Raw genomic sequence first — 22,591 nt, forward strand, 5'->3', positions numbered from 1 at the left:
TTAATCTGTGGATATGTGCATTAAAAAATCACCCTTAAATTTTACATTCATCATTTGCCTACCGTTTGTATTTAAGATCATACGTTTGTGTGCGTGTGCATGAGCATCTCCTGGTCTGCATTATTCTTTAGCTTTGAGTTAATATGTGTGCAAGAGTGTTAATGTACGTGTTCATTTGCCTATGGTTGTTGATTTGTGAAGTTGTGTGTCTGCATCTGTGTGTATATTTTATTCTTGTGTCATTGTGTATGTATGATTCTATTATTGTGTGAAGTCTATGAATATTTCTTAACGCCATTCTTAATGGGCGCACGTGTGTTTATGCCTCTTGCTATGTGTTAATTTCTGTCACTCTAGTAATGTTTGTTTCCCTTTCTGTGTGCGTCTGTCTCTCCGTGTGTCTGTGTGTATGTCTGTTAACAGGTCAGTACATGTATGTACGTGTTGATAGTTCTTTATAACGGTGTGTTGATGTATGTTTGTGTTTCGATGTGTAGTAATGTGTGCGATGGTGTTCTGTTCTGTATGAGCATGTTAATGTTTGCGTCTACATGTTTGCGTGTAAATGTTTTGCAGTCTGTTCATCTATATGCAGTCTGCTAATTTGTTTATATATATTTCCATGTATGTTTGTTAATGTGTATAACATTGTGCGTCTTTATATCGATACTCCTGTCAGCGTGAATGTGTGCTAATATATGTATTTATTTGAGATGATGTATGTGCTTGTCTATTTATCTGGGTCTGCATGCGTGTGTAACTGTCTGTATTGTGTCTCTGAATGTATGTGTTTGTGTTTGGGTCTGTGTACCTACTCACGTATGTGAATGTGTATGTACTTGTGTGTTTTATGTGTATATGTGTGCGTTTGTACATATTTGATTATCTACGTATGTTGTTGTTTTAGTGCCTGTTTGTACAAGCGCGAGTCTATGTATCCGTGTGTGTGTGTGTGTGTGTGTGTGTGTGAGAGAGAGAGAGAGAGAGAATGTGTGTGTGTACCTATGTATATTTGTGTACGGATGTATTTATGTATGGGTGTATTTTTGTGTGGGTGTATTTGTGTCTGTGTGTATTTGTGTGTGTATTTTTGTTTGTGCCTGCGTTGTCCATGAGTGCATTTGTGTGCGCATTCTTGTTTCTCTGCATGTGTGTTCGTTTGTGCAAGTATTGCATGTACCTATGGTGTGTGAAAGTGTATCTGTGTGTATGCATGTATCTGTGTGTTCTGTGCATGTGTATGTGCTGTGTGTGAGTGCTTCTATGTCTGTATTTGAATGCGCCTGTCCGTATTTCTGTATATGTGCATGCATTTGTGTGAGTGTATTTACATGTGTCTTTCTGCATTTGTGTGCATATTTGTGAGTATGTGTATTTGTGCGTGTATTTGTGCATTTGTGTCGATGTGTGTGTGTGTGTCTGTGTGTGTGTGCGCCTATGTGTGTATTTATAATTGTGACAGTTTTGTGCGGTATTGTCAGTGTGTGTATTTTTTAACTGTTGCTTCAAGTTTCACCGGTAATCATTAACTGAACATGATCCAAACAATATGAATAATGGAGCACATTTTCAGTGTTTGCTGTATAAATTTCTTTTATGTGAGTGGCACGGTGATATCAGGAGAGCGAATGAAATAATTCATTGATGCATCTCAGAAACCTCAGTGACAGAACAGTGAAAACCGGGGAGGATTCTATTATTTGTTTAAATTTGTATTCTGGGAAATCAATGCCAGCACATGATTAACAGGAACAAGAGTGTTGCAACATTTTTAAATTATGTTGCATAAGTATATATGTATATAAGTACACACATATATACATATATTATATATATATATATAAGTACATGTGTATTATATACTTCAATGACACTTTGATAATGATAATGATACTTCAAAATCTGCAGCAAGTAAACGGAAGCTAATTTGCACTGTTGACAACTGAGTCCTTATAGTAGAGAGCCGTTCCCTTCCAAACACGCTACTTGGGGAGAGTGAGGTGAGTGAGCTCATAGTTTCCCTCTCTCAACCTGGTGAAGCAATGTCCCTGATGGTTCTAACCACTGAGGAGGTGGAGGTACAGTGGATTAAATAAGGCCATTCCTCCTCTTTTCATTGAGGAAGTGGTGGTACATGGGTTAGCTACTGCTCCTCCCCTCTCTTTGTTGGGTGAGTAGGAATCCGGTATGTTCACAATTTCATTCTCCCTCTCTCTGATGGGGGGATTATTGCTCCATGTTTCTGTGTGACCCTCACTCCAGTTCCCAGTGGGTGTGGTGCAGCAGCTTAAATATGACATCAATGCGTAAAGGCATGGACAACGAGAGAAGCAGGAACACCGAGATCTAAATGTTGTGTTCGTTTGTTAGAAATGTTCAAATTGTCGGATTTTTCCTCAGGGAGGAACGTCGGTGAAGATATTTTGCAGAATCCTGTAATGAATGTGCTCTACTCTGTCTCGAACACAGGGTGTATCTGAGCTGGGCGCACTGGTTCAACAAGACTTGGGCCTGAGACCTGAAAATATCTGACTCAAACCAAAGATATCTAATGGACGTAAAACTGAAAAACAATCAATTAGGCGTTTGGATATTTCATTTATCGTTAGAGGAAAAAGATTTTATTCTTTTTATTGAAGTTTTTAATGTAACCGAGTGATTCTCATTGACATGAATTAACGGTGTCCATCAGTGCAAGGGAAATGTTCACAAAACTGGGTTTACCGCTGGATTTGTCAACTGTTCTGTTGATGATCTTCAAGGGGATGGCTTCATGTCCCACCACACAGGAGTAAGACGCACCGCTGGACCACTCCTCTGCTGCAATGGATAACAGGCTGTACATGAAGAAGGAGCTATTGCCGTTCTCCGCGACCACCTCGGTGTTCCTGTAGTTCCCAGGATTCACTGGCTTGTCGTTGACAGTCCATTTGACGAAGATCTCTCGCGGGGAGAAACGTCTTACTAAGCAGCTGAGGGAGACGAATCTCTGAGCGGAGACTTCTTCTGCCGAGGGCAGGAGGACAGAAACGAACGGTTCCCGCGGATTTGGATCTGCAGAAAAAGTACAATAGATGTCAATAAACTGGAGGATTCTGGAGACAATGAAACTGCTGGCTAGGTATCAGAAAAATGTGCTTCGCTTTCGATTTTAAATGTTTCCATCTTTGACTTCCAGCTTGGAGGAGAGGTGAACGCAATTGTTTTCTCAAATAACTCAGCGGGTTGGACTGGAAAGCTTCAGAAAGTTTACAGCACTGAATCAGGCTCTTCGGCCCAACTGATCTGCTTTTTTATTGGGTTTCATGCTCCACATCAGGCTCCTCCCTCCTTATTCGATCTATATCCAATAAGATCGCCTTCAGTTCACTTTTCATTCATCAACACATCAAATATCCCCGTAAAACTATCTGCAGGACCAGAGTCTTTAGTTAGTGGAGTTTCCACTCGGGAGACCATTAATGCACTGAATACTAAATATTGACCAGTACACTTACACTGGAAATAGACACAGTGACGCATTTATTGCTTCAATCTCTCAGCTCACCTGTTTCCTTGTGGATGGATTTTCTTAAAGGAGTCGGTAGATCCTGATGGCTCACCACGCAGTGAAACACAGCCGCACTCAGCCAGGCTTGTGTCGAGATGTTTAATTTGCTGACCACGCTGTCAGGATCCGCTCCTGGCTTTTCGGCAATCTCTGATTTCAAATACTTCCTGTCTCGGATCCAGGACACATTGACTCCATAAGGAGCATTAGAAATGATGCAGGTTAAGGTCACTGTTGCCTCCAGTAAGACCTGTTCTATTGGTGGTGGCTGTATCGTCACTGTGGAATCATGGCACTGGCAAGGACCTGTGAATGACAAATGAAAATCAACCCAAGTTCCCTCTTCAGAAGCAGGACAGTAATATTCAGCCTGAAGGAGAAAAAGTCGCCTTCGAGATATCAACCTCTAAGTATCGCCTTTAAACTTCTATAGACGATGGAAAACCAGCTTGTTCTGTGAAATTATTCTCTTTATTAAAATATTTTAGCAGCGGTATCATTCTCATGAATCAGCATTGCAGCATTCCAAACCATGCCCCTACTCAGGAACACAGCACTTGTCATTGATTTATTATTAGGGTGAATGCACTTTCCAACATTTAACCCCTCCGCTTTGACCTGTGAAACAGTCCAACACCAACTGTTTCTCCAAATCTTACCAGCCGTCTCAGGAAAAAAGCTGACATCAAGGCCGCCTCGCTCACTATGTTACTTCAAAATAGAAAGAAACACTCTTTCAAGGGGAGGCAGTGGTATTGTCAATGGACTTGTAATCCAAGAGACCGAGGACAAGACTCTAATTGAAGAGACACGGATTCGAATCTCACCACTGCAAATGGTGAAATTTGAATTCAATAAAAATCTATAATTAAAAGTCAAATGATCATCATGAAGCCGTTGTTGTAAAAGCCCACCTGGTTCACGAATGCCCTTTAAAAAAGTAAATCTGCTGTCTTTATCTGGCCTGGCATGCATGTGACTCCAGGTCCACAGCAACGTGGTTGACACTTAAGTGCCCTCAGGGATGGGAAATAAATGCACATCTCATGAAGGAATAACAAAAATTGCTGTTGTGATGAAATTCTGAATGGGGCGCTGTCCTAATGCAGCAAACCACATGACAGCAAATTAGAAGTTGTTCTGTGCTTTGTACTAACTTTAATAGACCCCTAATTCCGATTAACATCGGAATGGTATATTTTATTTTATCCTCGGTTTGAGTCTCTTACCCAGAGATCCGCTGATGTTCTGACTCTGAGTGAATTCTTGATGAGTGACCTGGCAGGTATAGACCGCTTTGCTGATCCATTCCTGAGCGGAGACTGTCAGCCGACTGCTGGCCGAGAAGTTCCTGTTCACCTCATAGGCGGGAGAGGTGACAATTCCTGAATCCATGGGTTGTCCATTCTTCAGCCACTTCACCGTCATTGACTTTGGCTGGAAATCGATGATTGAACAGACGATGATTGCAAATTTTCTGGTGGTGATTTCTTCACTGGAACTCACGGTGAGGATAACGGTTGGGGTGATAACGATTGGGCCTTCAACAAACAAATGTTCAGACGTTACTTGAAGATTCAATTGACATTAATTATAAATTAGTTCTTTTATTTGAGCAAAATAGCTGCCGATTTGAGAATTATATCCATGGTTTGGTTGAATTGGCAGGGAAATGGCGAATGGAATTCAACGGTCAAAAGTGCCATACAATGCATTTGGGGAGGGAAAACAAAGCAAGGCAATAAACTGGAATGTTAAGTGGGATTGAGGAAATGCAAGACCTTAGAGTGCACGTCCACAGGTCCTTGTAGATGGTAGGGCAGCTGGAAAAGTTGATCAAGAAAGCATATCGGATTAGTTTCTCTATTATGTGAGATATTGAATGCAAAAACAGTGATGCAATGATGGAGATGCATAAAACCTAGTTAGGCCACGTTTCGAGTTTGCTGTACAGTTCTGGTCACCACATTGCAGGAATAACGTAATGACTCTGGAGAGAGATGAGGTTTACAAGAATGTTGCCAGGGCCTGAAAATTGCAGCCATGAGGCGAGATTGGATAGGCAGGGGTTGTTTTCTTTAGGAAAAGAGGAGGCTGAGGCGTGACATAATTGTGGTTCACAAAAAAATAAGGGACGTAGGCAGAAATAATTCATTCCCCAAGTGGAGGGCTCAATTACCAGGGAGCATGGTCATTTAAAAGGTATCTGGGTCTGCATCTCAATTGCTTTAAGCTGCAATGCTACGGAGCAAGGGCTGGAAAATAGACTTAACTTGTCTGGCTAGTTTATTTGTTCTCCCCTTTGACCAGCACAGACATGATGGGCTAAATGGCCTCATTCTGCACAGTATCATTTCTGTTGTTCTTTGATTCTGAGCAACTTTTCAGTCAGTAGACACTTACCTGGATTTTGCATAATTCAATTTTTCAGAATGCTACAGATCAGTTATAACAAAGGCCTTATAGAGTTCAATCAGAGCGCCCCTGTCTTGCCCAGGTTCCACAACACTTACATTGCATTTCAATGCTCTTGACTGAGCCGCTGTGTCGAACCTCACAGTCGATTTTGCTGCACTCTCCCTTCGACTGGGTGATGGTTAACTGGCTGCTCAGGGTGTAGGTTCCCTTCGTGTTTCTCACTGATGGGTAAGTCTTAAATCCAGTGGTGATCAGCTGTCCATTTTTCTTCCAGGTGAGACTGGTGATTTCTGGGGAGTAGTCCATCGCCAAACAGCCATAGGTGACGGAGCCGCCGGTGTTGGGTTGCTGACAGGAGGAGATCAGGCTGTACAGATTGGGCAGAGACGGTGTCGCTGGGAAAGAATAGTCGATTCAACAAGTTAGACTCTTACCTGCGTTTATTAATTAGTCAAACATATTTATACAAGTAAGTTTCTATATTAGGTATAGCTCTTGGGGCTAAAGGGATCAATGGATATGGGTAGTAGACGGGGTCAGGATATTGATGAGCTGTGATCAAAGTGAATGGTAGAGCAGGGTCAGAGGGCCGAATGGCCTACTGCTGCTTCTATTTTCTATGTTTCTACATCACGATTTGTCTAGAATTATGAACTTAACTTAATATTTCCCGATTAAGACCTACATACACCTTTCAGCTTTTGTTACTCCTATCATTTGAGAATCGCCATCTTTGTAGAAACTCACATCACTGTCTCGACCTCTATCAGATTGGAAAGACAAAAACATTTTGATGTCATTGTAATGACATACCATTCATTAGATTAACAGAGAAGTGTAAAGAGTTTCTCCATTACTTCAGGCACTCGCTATTTCTCAAACAACAGCACTTTGTGATGAAGAAGTTGTCTCTTCATTCATATCAGCCACTCACCTGATGAAAGAGCTCCAAAAGCTCACGATTCCAAATAAGTCTGTTGTACTTTAACCTGGTGTTGTGAGACTCCTTACTGTGCCCACCCCAACCTGGCGTCGGCATATCCACATTGTAGTTTTGGATATTGCCCATGTACAAACTAACTGATGTCCCTTCCTCTCTCCAACTCACTGCCCCTCACTCCACAAAACGAAGATGAGTGACTTTGCTTCAAAACTACCTTCGGAATGAATACTTACTGAATGACCAGGAAACTCTCAATGTGATTACAAATTCAAATAATTGCAACATTGACTAATTGAAGGGTCAGACATTAATAGCAAGAGTTGGCCATTCGGGCCCTGAAGTCTCCTCCATTATTCACTGAGATTACAGATGATCTGGTTGTGGTGCTAGCTCTATTTTGCACATCCTCACTCCCCACGTCGATCACCCACTCTCTGCCCATTTCCCCCGATTCTCTGCCCTTTCCCCTGGCTCTCTGCTATTCCCTGTGGCTCTTTACCCCTTTCACCCGGCTCTCCGCACTTCCACCTGGCTCTCTACACTTCCCTCCAGCTCTGTGCCCTCTCCCCCGGCTATCTGCCCTTTCCCTCGGCTCCCTACACTTTCCCCCGGCTCTCTGCCCGGTGTCCCTGCTCCCTATCCACTTTCCCCTTTCCCTTGGCTCTCTGACCGTTACCCCGGCTCTCTGCCCTTTCCCCCTGACTCTCTGCCTTTCTCCCTGAATCTCTGCCCTTTCCCCTGGGCTCTCTTTCACAATTCCTCGGCTCCCTGTCGTTTCCCCGGCTTCCCTGCCCTTATTCCTGGCTCTCTCCCCTTTCCCTGGTCCCTCTGCCCTTTCCCCTGGTTCTTTGCCTTTCACCTGGCTCCCTGCCCTTTCTCCTGGCTCTCTGCCCTCCTCCGCACCCCTCCTTCCCCCCCCCCCCCCCGCCTCTGCTCTCTGCCCTCCCCCCTCCCCCCCCTGCTCTCTGCCCTTTACCACGCCTCCTGTTCTCCCCCGCTCTTTGCCATTGTCCTTGGCCCTGAGCCCCCAGGGATTTCCCCCAGCTCTCCACATTCGCAGGGCAGCTCCCACATTTGAACACCAAACTGCCGCTTGAGATCGTTCTTCTCTCTCGTTGCAGACCTCCACACACAGGTTTAGTGAGGGTGAGTGAGAGAATGTGAGTGCGTGAGGATGAGTGAGTGAAGGAGTGAGAGTGGATGAGTGATGGTGTGTGAGTGACAGAGAGTGGATAAGTGAGGGTGAGTGAATGAAGTTCTTTGAGTGAGGATGAGTGATTGAGGGTGAGTGAGTAAGTGTGGGTGAGGGTGAGAGGGCGTTAGTAAATGAGGGTGTGTGCGAGAGGGGGTGTGTGAGTGACGGTGGCTGAATGGGTGAGTGAAAGTGTGTGAGTGAATGTTGGTGAGCGAGAATGAATGAATGAGGGTGAGTGAGTGAGGATGCATGAAGGTTAGCGAAGGTGGGTGAGTGAGAGCGAGTGAATGAGGGTGAGGGAATGAATATGACTTAGTAAATGAGGGTGAGAGAGTGAGTAAGTCAGGGTGTGTTATTGGGGGTGGTGTGTGAGACTGTGAGGGAGATTGAATGCGGATGGGTGGATGAGTGAGGATGAGTGAGTGAAGGTGTTTGAGTGAGGTTGAGTGATTGAGGATCTGTGAGTTAGGGTGGGTGAAGTTGAGTGATGGTGAGTACGTGAGGGTGTGTGAGTGAATGTAGGTGCGTGAGTCTGAGTGAGTTTGAATGGGTCAGGTGGCGTAAGTGAAAGAGAGAGGGTGATTGAGCTTGAGTGTGTGGGGGTGAGTCTAGGTGAGTGAGGGTGGGTAAGTGGGGAGAGTGAGTGAGGGTGAGTGGAGTGAGTGAGACTGGATGAGTGAGGGTGGGTAAGTGCGGTGAGTGAGTGAGAGTGAGTGAGACTGGGTGAGTGAGGGTGGGTAAGTAGGGTGAGTGAATGAGGGTGAGTATGAGTGTTGGTGAGTGACTGAGGGTTAGTGAGTGAGGTTGAGTGTGTGATGGTGTGTGAGTGTGGGTGGCTGAGTGACAGTGCGTGAATGAGGGTGAGTAAATGAGGGTATCTGAGGGTGAGTGAGTGTGAGTGAATGAATGCGGGTGCGTGAGTGAGGGTGTGAGAGTGAGTGAATGAGGGTGACTGAATGTGAGTGAGTAAGTGAGGGTGTGAGGATGAGTGATTCAGGATGTGTGATTGAGGTTGAATGAGTGAGGTTGAGTGAGGGTGTGTGAGTGAGTGTGGGTGAGTGAGTGAGGATGGGTGAGAGTGAGTGAGCGAATGTTTGTGAGTGATTGTGAGTGAGTGAGGGTGTGAGGGTGAGTGACTCAGGGTGAATGAGGATCAGTGAGTTTCTGAGGGTGAGTGTGTGAGGGTGACTATGTGAGGTAGAGTGTGTGAGGTAGAGTGTGTGAGGTTGAGTGTGTGAGGTTGAGTGTGTGATGCTCAGTGTTTGAGGTTGAGTGTGTGAAGGTGAGTGTGTGAAGGTGAGTGTGTGAGGGTGAGTGTGTGAGGGTGAGTGTGTGAGGCTGAGTGTGTGAGGGTGAGTGTGTGAGGGTGAGTGTGTGAGGGTGAGTGTGTGAGGGTGAGTGTGTGAGGGTGAGTGTGTGAGGTTGGATGAGTGAGCAAGGGAGAGTGAGCGGGGATGAGTGAGCGGGGATGAGTGAGCGGGGATGAGTGAGCGGGGATGAGTGAGCGGGGATGAGTGAGTGGGGATGAGTGAGTGGGGATGAGTGAGTGAGAGTGTGTCAGCGAGGGAAGTTGGGTAAGTGAAGGTGAGTGAGTGAAGTTCTTTGAGTGAGGATGAGAGATTGAGGGTGAGTGAGGAAGTGTGGGCGGGGGTGAGAGAGTCAGTGGGCCACCTCCTCCTCTTCCTCTCCATCGATCTTTTCCCGATTGTCTACATTGATCAGCTTTCTGTAACAGGGCTGTGTAAAGTCAGACAGCAGTGTAGATCACCGGGCAGCTGCTTTAATGTCGGTGCCTTTCTTTAAGAAACGCGTATCAGTTAATAAATAGACAGACTGAGGGAGCTGGAAGGGAAGCTTACAGCGAAACCAGAATGGGTCGCACAGGAATCAAACAGCAGGTTTACACCAGTATTGGGGAGCCAGGCGGCCTTGGTCTCAGCCAAGTCCCTTCTTACTTATTGCGTCTTTGTGTCCGGTGTAACACATGGAAATCTCTACTTCTGACCTCATGTTGGATGGAATGTCTTTGATGAAGCAGTAGAAGATTGTTGGTCCCAGAACAATCCCCTGCCGAACTTTTGCAGTGAAATCTGAACTTAGATGTTTGACCTCCAACAACCAACACCATCTTGCTTTGTGCTAAGTATGACTCCGAACAGAGAAGAATTTCCCGCCGATTCTTATTGACTTGAGTTTTACTCGGGCTCCTCGATCCCACCCTCATTCAAATGCTAGCGGGGGTTGGGGGGGTGGGCGGTGGCACGGTGATTAGCACTGCTGCCTCACAGTTCGATTCCCGACTTGGCTCACTGTCTGTGTGGAGTTTGCAAGTTCACCCCGTGTCTGCTTGGGTTTCCTACGGGTGCTCCTGTTTCCCCCCCACAGTCCAAACATGTGCGGGTTCGTTGGATTGGCCGTGCTAAATTGCCCCGTAGTGTCAGAGGGACTAGTTAGGGTAAATACATGTGGTTATGGGGATAGGGCTTTGGTGGGACTGCTGTTGGTGCAGACTCAATGGGCTGATTGGCCCCTTCTGCACTGGAGGATCCTATGCTTCAATTTATGATGTCAAGGACAATTACTCTGACGTATGTGAGATGGAAAGTGGAGAGGGTGTTTGGCTGTGTGAGAGAGATAGAGGGTGAATGTATGTGTGAGGGTGCCTGTGTGTGATAGACTGCGTTTGCACGTGTGTGAGACAGTGGGCTGTGTGTGCAAGAGGGGAGAGTGTGTGTGAGAGAAAGGGTGTGTGAGATAACGTGTGTGTGTGAGAGAGAGAATGTGTGTTTGAAAAGTTATTCTTTGTGTGTGAGAGTGTGTCTCTTCTTGAAAGTGTGTGTGTGGGCAGTCTGTGTGAGAGAGTACTTCGGTGTGTGATTGAGTGTGTGTTTATGTGAAAAGAAGTGTGTCTATATGAGATACAGGGTGTCTATGAAAGTGAGTGTGTGTGCTTGAGGGAGGGTGTGTGTGTGTGGGAGAGAGTGTTGTGTTCATGTGAAAGACAGTATGTGTGAGAGGGAGTGCCTATTGGAAAGCAAAATAATATGTTCATGAGTGTGTGAAAGTGTGCATGGGATGGCGTGTGAGTGAGAACGATATGTGCAATGTGTGTGGGTGATAGAAGCGATGTGTTTGAGTGTGTGTGTGTGTGTGTGCGTGTGTGAGACAGAGAGAGAGAATTTTTGTGAGAGAGAGAGACGTTGTGTTGGTTTATGTGTGTGAGAGTGTGTCAGACACATGAGTGTTTTGCACGTGTTTGAGAAAGTGGTCTGTGTGTGCAAGAGGAGAGAGTGTGCGTGAGAGAAAGGATATGTGAGATAGAGAATGCGTGTGTGCGAGAGAGTGTGTGTATGTTTGAAGAGTTATTTTTTATGTGTGTGAGAGTATTTTTCTGTTCTTCAAAGTATATGTGTGTGCGTGTGTGTGTGTGGAGGGGCGGGGAGAGTGTGTGTGAGTGAGAAAAACTGTGAAAATGATGCAGAATGGATGCGTGAGTGTGTGTGAGTGAAATAACGGTTGAGAGGACATGTGTCTGTGATAGGTGGAGTGTTTAAGAGAGATACATTGTGTATACATGTGTGTTCGTGTGTGAGAGACGGAGAGACTGTGTGCGTGTGAGAGAGAGAGGGTGTTTGTGAGATACAGTGTTTGAGAGCAAGATTGTGCGTGTGTGAGATAATGTGTAAGGGAGTGAGCGTGTGAAAGAGAGATAAAAACGTACCTGTGTGAGAGATTGCGTGTGCAAGTGTTCGTATGAGAGAGAGCGAGCATGCAAATGAGTGTGAGACGGAGTGAGAGCACGGAAGAGGGAATGTGAGAGGGATAGTGCATGTGTGTGTGTGTGTGTGTGTGTGTGTGTGTGTGTGTGTGTGTGTGTGTGTGTGTGTGAGGGAGAATGTGTGCGCGAGACTGTGCTTATGTGAGAGACTGTGTCTGTGTGTAAGAGTGTGTGTTAGAGTGTGTGCGTGGGTCTATGTTTGTGAGAGAGTGTGTTTATGAGAGAGCCAGTGTGTGAGAGCAAGAATGTACAGGTGTGAGATAGTGTGTGCAAGAGCTTTAGAAATATATGCGTGTGTGTATGCGTGAGTGAGAGAGAGAGATGCGTGCGCAAGAGGAATTGTGAGAGAGCGTGTGTGAATAAATGTGAGACAGCTTGAGCGTGTGTGACAGAGTGTGGGAGAGAGAGTGCATGTGAGAGTGTGAGACTGTGCTTATGTGAGAGTGTGTGTCTGTGTGTAAGAGAGAATGTGTGTCGGGGGTGTGCGTGTGAGTGCTTTTGTGTATGGTGGTATGAGAGAGCGAGAGTATGTGTGTATTTGTATTTGAGAGAATGTATGTAGAACGTGAGAGAGAGAATGTGTATGGGTGTGTGAGAGAGATCGGATGAGAGACAAAGTAAGTGTGAATATATATGTGTGCATGTGTGAGAGACTATGAGAATGTGTATGTGTGTATTTATGTGTGTGAGAGTGTGTGATGTGTGTAAGTCTCTCTCTGGCTGATTCAGTCTGGAAAAACACCCTCACTCCACATACACACTCACCCACTCACACAGTAAATGGGACTGACAAGTGAGCACAATACGGAGCGCGGGCCAAGGGTTGGAAAAACATTTAAATCTTTCACAAGTCAGTTCACAATTGAATAATTTCCTCTTTCCTCAATGAGCGAAACTTGTAAAAACTCAAGGAATTTGACACAATCCAGGACAAAGCCACCCACAAGATTACCCAACCCCCTCAGTCACCCTATTCACTCTCTCTATCACTAACAAGCAGTTACAGCAGTGTATAATATACAAGATGCACTGCAGCAACTCACCAAGACTCCATAGAAAGCACTGTCCAAACCCGCTGCCTTTACAGCCTAACAGGACAAGGGCAGAAGCCACATATGAACACTATCACCTGCAAGCTCCCCAACAAGACACACACCATCTTGACTTGAAACAATATCTCAGTTCCTTCACAGTCGCTGGGTCAAAATCCTGGAACATCCTGCCTAACCGCACGGCGGACGCCTGCAGCATATGCACTGCAGTTATTCAAGGATACTTAATATCAATTCTTTCCCAAGGAACAATTATGTAGGGACATATTTAAAATTCTTGCTTTGCAAGCGACTCTAAATTGCCTTTAGAAATTAAGAATAAGATGCAAACGAATTTGACCCTGTAACTGTTCTACTAAACAGGTCAGGGACCGCTATAGTATACAGTACAATATAGTAAATCTCCCTTTGCATTTGCTCATCCAAAGTTCCCAAAGCCGGTATATCACTGGTTAAAAATCAACCAAATCTCTCTCTACAGCCTGACGTTTCTGCTCTCTCTAACGGTCACAGTGTGCTTTAGGGATCTCATTTCTGAGACTCCGAGTCAAACATCAGATCAACCTGTCACGTTTCTCACAGATACAAGTTTATTGAAGAAATAAATCAATTTTCACTCCCGGAAATACAGGGGAAGGAACCAAAAGGTTTATAACCAGTCAGGCAGATTCTTGGTGCCAACACAGTGACCACGCGCACAGAAACAGAACAGACACAAACGGTGCAACAATCGAGTGCCCAGCAGATAGATCTGTTCAATCTGTCAATTTCATTCAAATTGTTGGATTCTAATTGATCAATGGTCAACTTACAACAACAGAAAATCAATAACCTACTTTAAATTAAACTGATATTCATTTCAGAACTCCTTTCGACTTTTAATTATTTCTCTGTCTCACTTCTCGAAAACTATGTAAAAATGTAATTTTGCTGAAAATGAGCAATCAAAAATAACAGGTTCAGGACAGTTCAATGTCCCTAACAGAGATGCAGTGACACAGTCAGAATTAAACAAATCAGGAAACATTTACATTGAAAATCATTATCTGATTCGAGTTAATTTCTTAATTAAATTAATGAACAAAATAATCAAGGCAAAATACTTTATCGAGCTGAGCATAGCTGAGTAAAAAAATGTTTTGTTTCTGAATTCATTTTCGATACAATTAAATATTCTCTAAAACTAATTGTATTTTGCACGCCTGTACAATATTCAAGTTCTTTTGTTTTAAATTAATCAGCAGCAATATTATATTTTAAGTTATTGTTAATTGCCAGTTAGTTCTCTTATCAGCTGATTTGAACTCTGTAATAAAATGAGTTTTCAATCATTCAAAACGTGCTTCTACCTCCAGCATTGTTAAATAATTAGGTTACAATTAAACCTTATACAATGTTAAACAATAATTTTAAATTACTGAATGGAAACATTCAGAATCTGTCATTCATTTACTTAAATCCAATCACATTGTAATATTTTACTTTTCCACTTTTACTACAAATGTCGTATTATAACCTAGAAACGTGTTAAAAATGCATACTTCTGAATTTGTATAGGCTGTAACGGCCTGGCAGTTTGAAATCAATAATAATGCATTCTAGATGTAAAAAGTTAGCCCATCCATATAACTTAATTACTGAACACATTGTTTAATTAAAGAAAATCTGAATTAAACAGTGCAAACACAAAGAGGACAATTGATTCAAATCCTCTAAAGCACGATGCAGAATATAAGTCCAGACTTTTTCTTCATTATAATATTTAACAAGTATTAAACATAAGGTTCAGATATAATCAATTCTTCTATTCTGTCATTTATTCTTCCCATAATTCTATCCTGAGTTCAGCAGTAATGGGAGACATGATGTTATTATTAAGTGCAGAGCTAATATTATTTTTATAGTATCAGAATATTTTTACATAAATTAATTTTTTTGAATTTCAAGCATTAACTTGTCCATCTCTAGCCAGTTTGTGTTGACACTTTACTACAATTCAAACACAATCATATGAACAATTGCTTGAGTGTCAGCGAATTCCACCTGTCAGAAAACTCTGTTCACTCTGTCAAATTTATACAAACTCTTTGATTCTAATTGATCAAAGGTCAAATTACAACAACAAAAAAATCAATACATATTTTAAATTAACCTGATGTTCATTTCAAAACTCCCTTCGCCTTTTAACTATCTCTCCCTGTCTGTCTCAAATCCCGAAAACTGGGCAAAAATGTATTTTTTCTGAAAATGAGCACATCAAATATAAAAGATTCAGGGTAGTGTAATGTCCCTGAAGAGATACGGTGACACAGTAAGAATTGTAATTCATGATTTATTTTACTCTGTAAGCATCAGTTAACATGAATAAAAGTCCTAACATATATTTATTTTATTTTTCCGAAACCTGTTTACTTTACCCCTCCAAGAATTTTCAAACGCAGTTTTATTTTCATTTAGCCAGAAAACGTGTAACCGTTCAGTATCACTGAGTTGAACCAATACAGAAACAATTGAGAAACACCAAACCATTTCACAAATTTTGAGATGAGATTAGTAATTAATTATCTCGGTATCCAATTACAAATTACTTGGAAGGAATAATCTGGTTGCGACTGCACAGGAAAAAAATGTAGTATTCGGATACAAACATAGCCAAAAAGCAACGTCTTATTCTGCAAAACTCGTATTCCAGTGAATGCGAACTTAATCTGGGATATAACGACTAATGCCAAGTATCGTGTTCAGCTGAGAGCTGCTGTGGAAACAGCATGTTATCATTGAAATAATTTCTGGAATTGTCACAAAATATTTGCAGTCTGGAAATTTTTCTGGTCATGTTAATTGTGTGAAAAGCACAACAGAACTATTAAAGGGGATGACTGCTAAATTATATCAATACAAAGTAATCTTTGGTGAATATGGAGTTATATTACCGATTAATAATTGTTTGATTTATATTAATTTTACTATTAAACTTGTTAATGAGAAGTTTGTGATTGCAGCAACGACGTAGTGTCCGAATGAGCGTTGTACGTCATGATGTATTTTAATTTGTAAGCGTTAGTTAAAATTTATAAAAATGCTGTAATATCTTTATTTTAGTTTTTTTTCCAAAACCTGCTCGTTTTCTCCCTACAAGGATTTTCAAACTCAAAGATTGTTTGCATTCAACCAGAAAACGTCTAACCGCTCAGTGGCACCGAGTTTGAACAATGCAGAAATAATGCAGCAAAGCCAAACTATTTCACAAATTTTAAACATTCATAGTGACCAAACCACAGAATCTCCTCAACGGAAACACCCCAAAACACATCAATGAGGGAATGAATCCGTTTCATGGAGAAACAGCTCAATTATCCATTGAACAGAATCAAATGTAACATTGCAAGAAAATCTCAATATCGAATCTAGCAAACCAGCTCTGAACCAATTGTTAAAGGAAACATAAATCTGGAATAATAACAATAGCATTGCGAGGAGATGGAATATGCCCAACAAATTAGTATTGAAACGCTATCACATTTTATTCAGATTGGAATATATTTCAAACATATTTAAACATTTGGATGGTAAAAGCTCCAGCCATCAAATGCCACCGAGATTAAACATTGCAGGTACCTCAGATTGTGAATGCCGTGACAAACTATGTTCTGAGCGAGCGGCGTAAACCGTGGTTTAGTTTAACCTGCTTAAAATTTAAAAAATACAAACACACTAAAGCCTGTCTGATTTCTGCCTGCAGTCATGCGTCAAGCAATTGTAAACCCGCAGACTGTTCATATTCAATCACAAAGCGTGTAACAGCTGTGTCACCGAGTTTAAACAATGCAGAAACACCAAACTATTTCACAAATTTTACTTACTTAAAGTCACCCAGATACATAATCTCCTCACCAGAAAAAACGCACCACTGAGAGTCTGAACCCCGCTTCCTGCAGAAGCAGCTCAATTCTACAAACACTTGCAACAGAATCAAATGTAACATTGACAGAAATTTTTAATATAAATTCCAGCCAATCCACCCATCACCAAAGTAATTAATGTTTATAATAAGCAGAAATATTGCATAGCAGCACCAGCACTGCTAGTGAGTGGAACATGTTCACTGGATTAATCTAGAAATTATAGAACCTTTTTAAAATATTGGGTTAGATTTCAAACACTTGTGCAGTTGATGGTACAACCCGCAGCCACTAGATGTCACCGAGATTAAACATGACCGACACGCTGAATTGTTTAACAGACGTCAGGTTTTTAAAGTAACCCAGCCACACAGTAGCCTCAAAAGATAAACACAAAATCACAATAATTAGGGATTGAATTGCTCAGCTGCCTCTATTGTCAAGAAACAGCGGAATTCTAGAACCCCTTTGCATCAGAATCACAGGAAACATTGTAAAAATTCTCAATCCACCAAACCCACATTTAAGTAAACGAATTGATTATTAGCATAGACAAAAATATGAAACAAAGACACATGTAAACCAATTATTCAATAAGTGCATCGTTCTTACCTGCAGTCACCGTCACCATGGTACCTTGTCCCCAGTAGTCGAAGTAGTCACAGTGTCACATTCCCTGGGCTGTGTCATACAATAACCGTCCCTGCACAAAATAGACACAAAACCACCATTAATTTAAATATTCACAAACCAGAGGAAAAGCAAAGTCAATTAATGTTCATTAAATTATAATTGTATTTCTGGATACCATTCTCCATTTATAAATGACCCGAATGTTTTATATTTCACAGCGGAACACATGAACATGTTATTGATAAACACCAACCGATAATTGAGTAATTATCACGTATTTTCCATGTTCATTCTCATCATGTGGTCAGTGCTGGACATAAATAATACTGTCCTGTGATTAAAGTTGGAATTTAAAAGTGACACTGATCCAGCCTCAATCAATTAGTGCTGAGGTGTTTTTGTATTGACAGTAACTGCTGTGCCATTCCAGTTATCACAGTGAGACACAGCATGACAAATACTGCGGCAGATTATTAACTGTAAAATGCAGATAGGTCATTTCACTGCTATTTCAAAAGTCTGTTTCCATGTCGTTTAAGAATGAGTCAGTGAGATATTTCAATTTTTACTGGTCATGATATTGATAAAGGGGAATTAGAAACTTTTACACTCTCCGTGCACATTCAGCATGTAAATCAATAACAATAAAGTTGAAGTATTTTATATCTTTTAAAAAACAATGCTGCTTCTACCTATTATTTTGTCTATTCCTCATTTTGTTTAGCATTCGGCAGTGGCACTGATCACATATTTAAGCAAAGTCTTTCTCTGAGGTTTTTGTATGAGGATGTCGCTGTGCTCAGCACTGTGACCCACTGCTGTATCACTGTGACACACACCCACACAAAAACTGCACTCATTCTATTCAGTACTGCCGCTCAATATTCACTTCAAATGGACCATTAGTTCTGCTCTCATTTAAAATGTATGCAACTGTTTATATAACACAATCTATCAGAAATATTAAAATGAGTAATATGTCCAGTGATGTACTTGCTGAAACTACAACAAATATAAAGTCAGTGAAAAGCTCACCCCGTTACAGTGGTGAGTTTGTTATATTTTACTGTTAAATGCTTTCTTTGTTACTTCTTTTGAACACGATTATGGTTTGGTTCTGACCACTGTCGTTAATATTACATTTAAAACAGATATTTACCTTCAGGTTATGATGGAAGTTGCTGAATTCCCTCTCGAGCTGTTCTTGTTCGGGTGCAGACCTGGTTCCTCTCGCTGTGGTCTCTTGCACAGTAATAGATGGCGGTGTCTTCAATCTTCAGGCTCATCATGTCCAAAACGAAGATGCTCTTTGAAATGTCTTTGGACGGAGTAAATCGATTCTGAATCCCTGGGGCGTAGTAGATGGTGTTAGATGAATCGTAGTAGAGAGTCAGCCACTCCAGCCCCTGTCCGGGAACCTGCCGGATCCAGCCCATCCAGTAGCTGCCAAGATTGAAGCCGCTGGTTTTACAGGTCAGTTTGAGGGAGCCTCCTGGACGCCCGGTCTCTGCCTCTGGCTGAGTCAACACAACCTCCGACTGAACACCTGTAAAAATATATCAAAAACCCCGAGGATTAATCCGGGTGAAATGATTGCTGATTCTGCAACAATCCAGAGATAGACTAACACTGAGACAGTAGCAGTCAGACTTGCACAATAAAAAAAAATCTACTCACCGGATAAGAAAGTCAGCAAGAAACTGAGAGAAATCGCCGACCTCATCCTTCTGGTAAATTGGGGGAAATGGTTGTGTCAGAAACTCAGTGAACAAACCAGCTCCCGGACTGTTGGATTCCGGTCCCAGTGAGCGGCATTTAAATACCCGGCAGAAGGGGGCGGCTTTCCAGGCGCCGCCTGTTGATTCCCTGCTGGAGGCGGCGACAGGGTCCAGGTCCCACCTTCCACACCCCCAACAGAATGGACTTCCAGATTTACAATGGGTTAATATTAAAATGGACATTTTATCTGTATCGGGATATTTGTTTGGCTGAAAATGTTCAATGTATTGTCTCCATTATTTCTGATGGTGATATTGCAATTCATCATTTCTTTATTTGAAATAACTGATTCCATTGTAAATATGGTGATTTTATTACCACGCCCCCAAGAAGAACACAAATCTAAAAATGATTAAATAACATTTTTGGAAAATAAAGAGACCGTCAGTCTGTGTTGCAACAATTCCGGGTCTCTGTCACATTACAATAATAAAGCATCATTTATCAGAAGAATTGTTATCGATTTCTGTAACTAAATGCGGAGTATGAACAAAGTGATTGCATTTACAGTGCGGATGGCTATCACTGTACAATTTGGGTTTGGTGATGAGAAGAAACTCTCACACAATACAATGTTTCTCCTTATATTTGTCAAACTGCCCAATCTCGAAGACAGCCCTTTGAAAATAATAAGAATCCCGCCTTCCTGATAATTAAGTAGTGAGTTGACAGAGAAACATAAATTTAACATCGACTTTTGACAGAGAAGTTAATGAATCGGAACGGACACGGAGATCATTAAAGTTCTCCTTCAGCATCCAAATCGTGGCAGCTCGCTCTATTGGCCACCGGCTGTCTAATATTCATTGGTATTGGGAACACAGTGTATCAGGCCTTTGCTGCACATTGCACAACATCACAAGAATAAATGTTTTACCTTCCATTGAATCAGGTTATGAACTGATCATTTCTCCACTCATTAGCAGCTATGAGAGGAACTCTTCAATAATGGAAATCAGATTATACTGTACAATAGAACACGGTGTAAATCAGGTACAAGAGACGCTGCTGTTTAAATAGGGTGCAAAACTTTCAGTATATTCCAGGAATCCCTGTTGTTCGTGTCAGTTTTATGATGTTCTTTTAATATTATTTCGATGCATTTTTGCCATTACAGTGATCTCAATTGACTGGGGAAATGGGACCATCAACATCTCTCTCTCGCATTTCATGAAGTGGTTAATAAACAGCCTTTAATTATTGGAATGACATTTACTTGGAAGTTATACAAATGAAAAATCATCCGGTCACTTTACTGTTTTGCGATGCTATTTACTCACATAATGAACAGGACATTGAATGAAAATATTTGATTAGAATGATTCCGAATTAACATGTGTCATTCTTGTGGGAATGAAACATTTATTCTTTAAATGGCTGAATCCCAATTTGTCCATTCAGGTTCACGCTAATCTGCCCCACACAGTATTTGGCAGCAATCCAGCCCGCTGTCAAATGCTCAAAGTTATTGACAGGAAGCATCTGGGGGTGTTTGTGCAGTAGATCTGTTTTCTCAGTACTGACCGCTTGGCTGCAAGCCAACTTCAAACCCTTCACATTGTCAATGAGCCCTATTTGTAAAGAAATCTACCCAGCAACAGTACTGGAGGCAATTTAATATTTTAAGTTGTAAGTCTATATGGATTTGACCCATCTCTCAAGAAAGACAATTTATGCAGCTTCTCTGACACCCTGTTAGCAACAATGATGATTTTTCCAACACATCAGGATATTGTCATGGATGGATCGAAAGAATTACAGGCAGACTGAGAGATGACTCAGGGAGACGATACATGTTGTAATACATGAACATATATGCTTGTGTATTCTTTCCCTATCTCGTTCCATGAGATGTTTGAGTTGTTGGAACGACGAGTACATTATGCCTGTCCCAAATTCACTTGAACTGAATGGTTTTCTAGGCCACTTCTGAAGAGTCAGCCATTTTGTGTCCGTCTGTAGTCACATTCTTGTGAGACCAGGTAGCGATGGCAGATTTCCCTCATTGGGGGATCAGAGAGGGTTCTATGGTCGCCATTAGAATGTATTCCATATTTATTAATTGAATTCAAATTCCACCAGCTTCCTCCGATTTAAATCCCTGTCCCTGTCCCATCATTGTCCTGGGTCTCTGGATCACTGGGCCAATTAAATTAATATTACGTCACCATCTGCGCAAACAATAAATGAATGACTGTCTTGATGCAGGAATGAATGACAGTTGAATGAATGACAGTTGAATGAATGATAGTTGGATGAATGACAGTTGGATGCCTGAATATTTTGATTGAGGAATCAGTGAATAAATTGATAGATGCATTGTTAAATGGTACTGAAAGATGTTGTTCTACATTCCCATATTTGTACTTGACTGGTCCATAAATTGAAACAGCTCCTTTATCCCATTTCTGTCAGTCTAATAACGTCAATACTGCCAGAGGTTCTGGGAGAAATCCAACCCTAGTTGGACCAAGGAGCGGCACAGGCTTGGAGGGCCGAAGGGCCTGTTTCCTGTGCTGTACTGTTCTTTGTTCTTTGTTCTTTGTCCTAGTTTCTAGGGAGCGTGCAAGCTGATCCTCACGAAAATAAGAGGGGATTTTCCTGCGGCACGGATGGTTCCTTTCTCTGCTGATGCTGAATATTCATATCCAAGATCGAAAGAGGGAACATGATTTGGCTGAGGAGGGAGGATTGTAATATTTGAAACATGTGCAGCAAATCACTCAACATGCCCTCACCCAAATTAGTGAAGGTAACAAGCTGTAAAATAAATAATGTGGCAACAGATATATTGTGAAACTCACTGGAAAACTACAAGTGTTACATTATTTCCCAAAACTGTGTAATAATGAATCGGGATTTAAAGAATCAGCAAAATCATATTTGGTGCAGGTAGTTTAATTTGTATGATTACTTTGGAAATCATCACACCAGTTATGATTCAGGAGTTTAAAGCGCAGAGACTGCTGGGTAGCTACTCATGATCCTCGGTCTGTATTCATTCAATTTCCAACTGAATTCTGGGACAGATTTTATCCTTGGTGACAAAAAGTTGTCAATAAATGTTAATATCAATAAATTATTCAAAGCAAAGTTGTATCGAAGGAAATACTGGTAACAAACAGAAAATGCTGGAAAATCTCAGCAGGTCTGACAGCATCTGTGGAGACAGAATAGAGCCAACGTTTCGAGTCTGGGTGACGCTTCGGCAGAGTATTCCTGATGCGTTGGAGAGATCATCATTGTTTCTAACAAGCTGTCAGAGAAGCTGCATAACTTTCCTGTGAAATGGGAATAGTTCAAATAGATACTGTTTAATTATATGCACTATTTCGCGCCAC

At 41.9% G+C, this 22,591-nt stretch overlaps 1 protein-coding gene and 1 gene segment (V, D, J or C); one reads left to right on the top strand and one right to left on the bottom strand.

The window, feature by feature from the left end:
• Window positions 1-22,591, top strand: part of LOC144483842 (uncharacterized) — a 156,762-nt gene that overhangs the window by 21,865 nt on the left and 112,306 nt on the right. The window lies entirely within an intron of this gene.
• LOC144483815 (Ig heavy chain C region-like) lies at window positions 2,597-19,254 on the bottom strand. The segment is given in 8 exon segments: window positions 2,597-3,054; window positions 3,548-3,856; window positions 4,780-5,091; window positions 6,064-6,363; window positions 17,451-17,493; window positions 18,449-18,463; window positions 18,692-19,017; window positions 19,149-19,254. Coding segments are annotated over 8 exon segments (1,743 nt in total).

Source organism: Mustelus asterias, unplaced genomic scaffold (genome assembly GCF_964213995.1).
Source record: "Mustelus asterias unplaced genomic scaffold, sMusAst1.hap1.1 HAP1_SCAFFOLD_79, whole genome shotgun sequence".
Classification (NCBI taxonomy): Eukaryota; Metazoa; Chordata; class Chondrichthyes; order Carcharhiniformes; family Triakidae; genus Mustelus; species Mustelus asterias.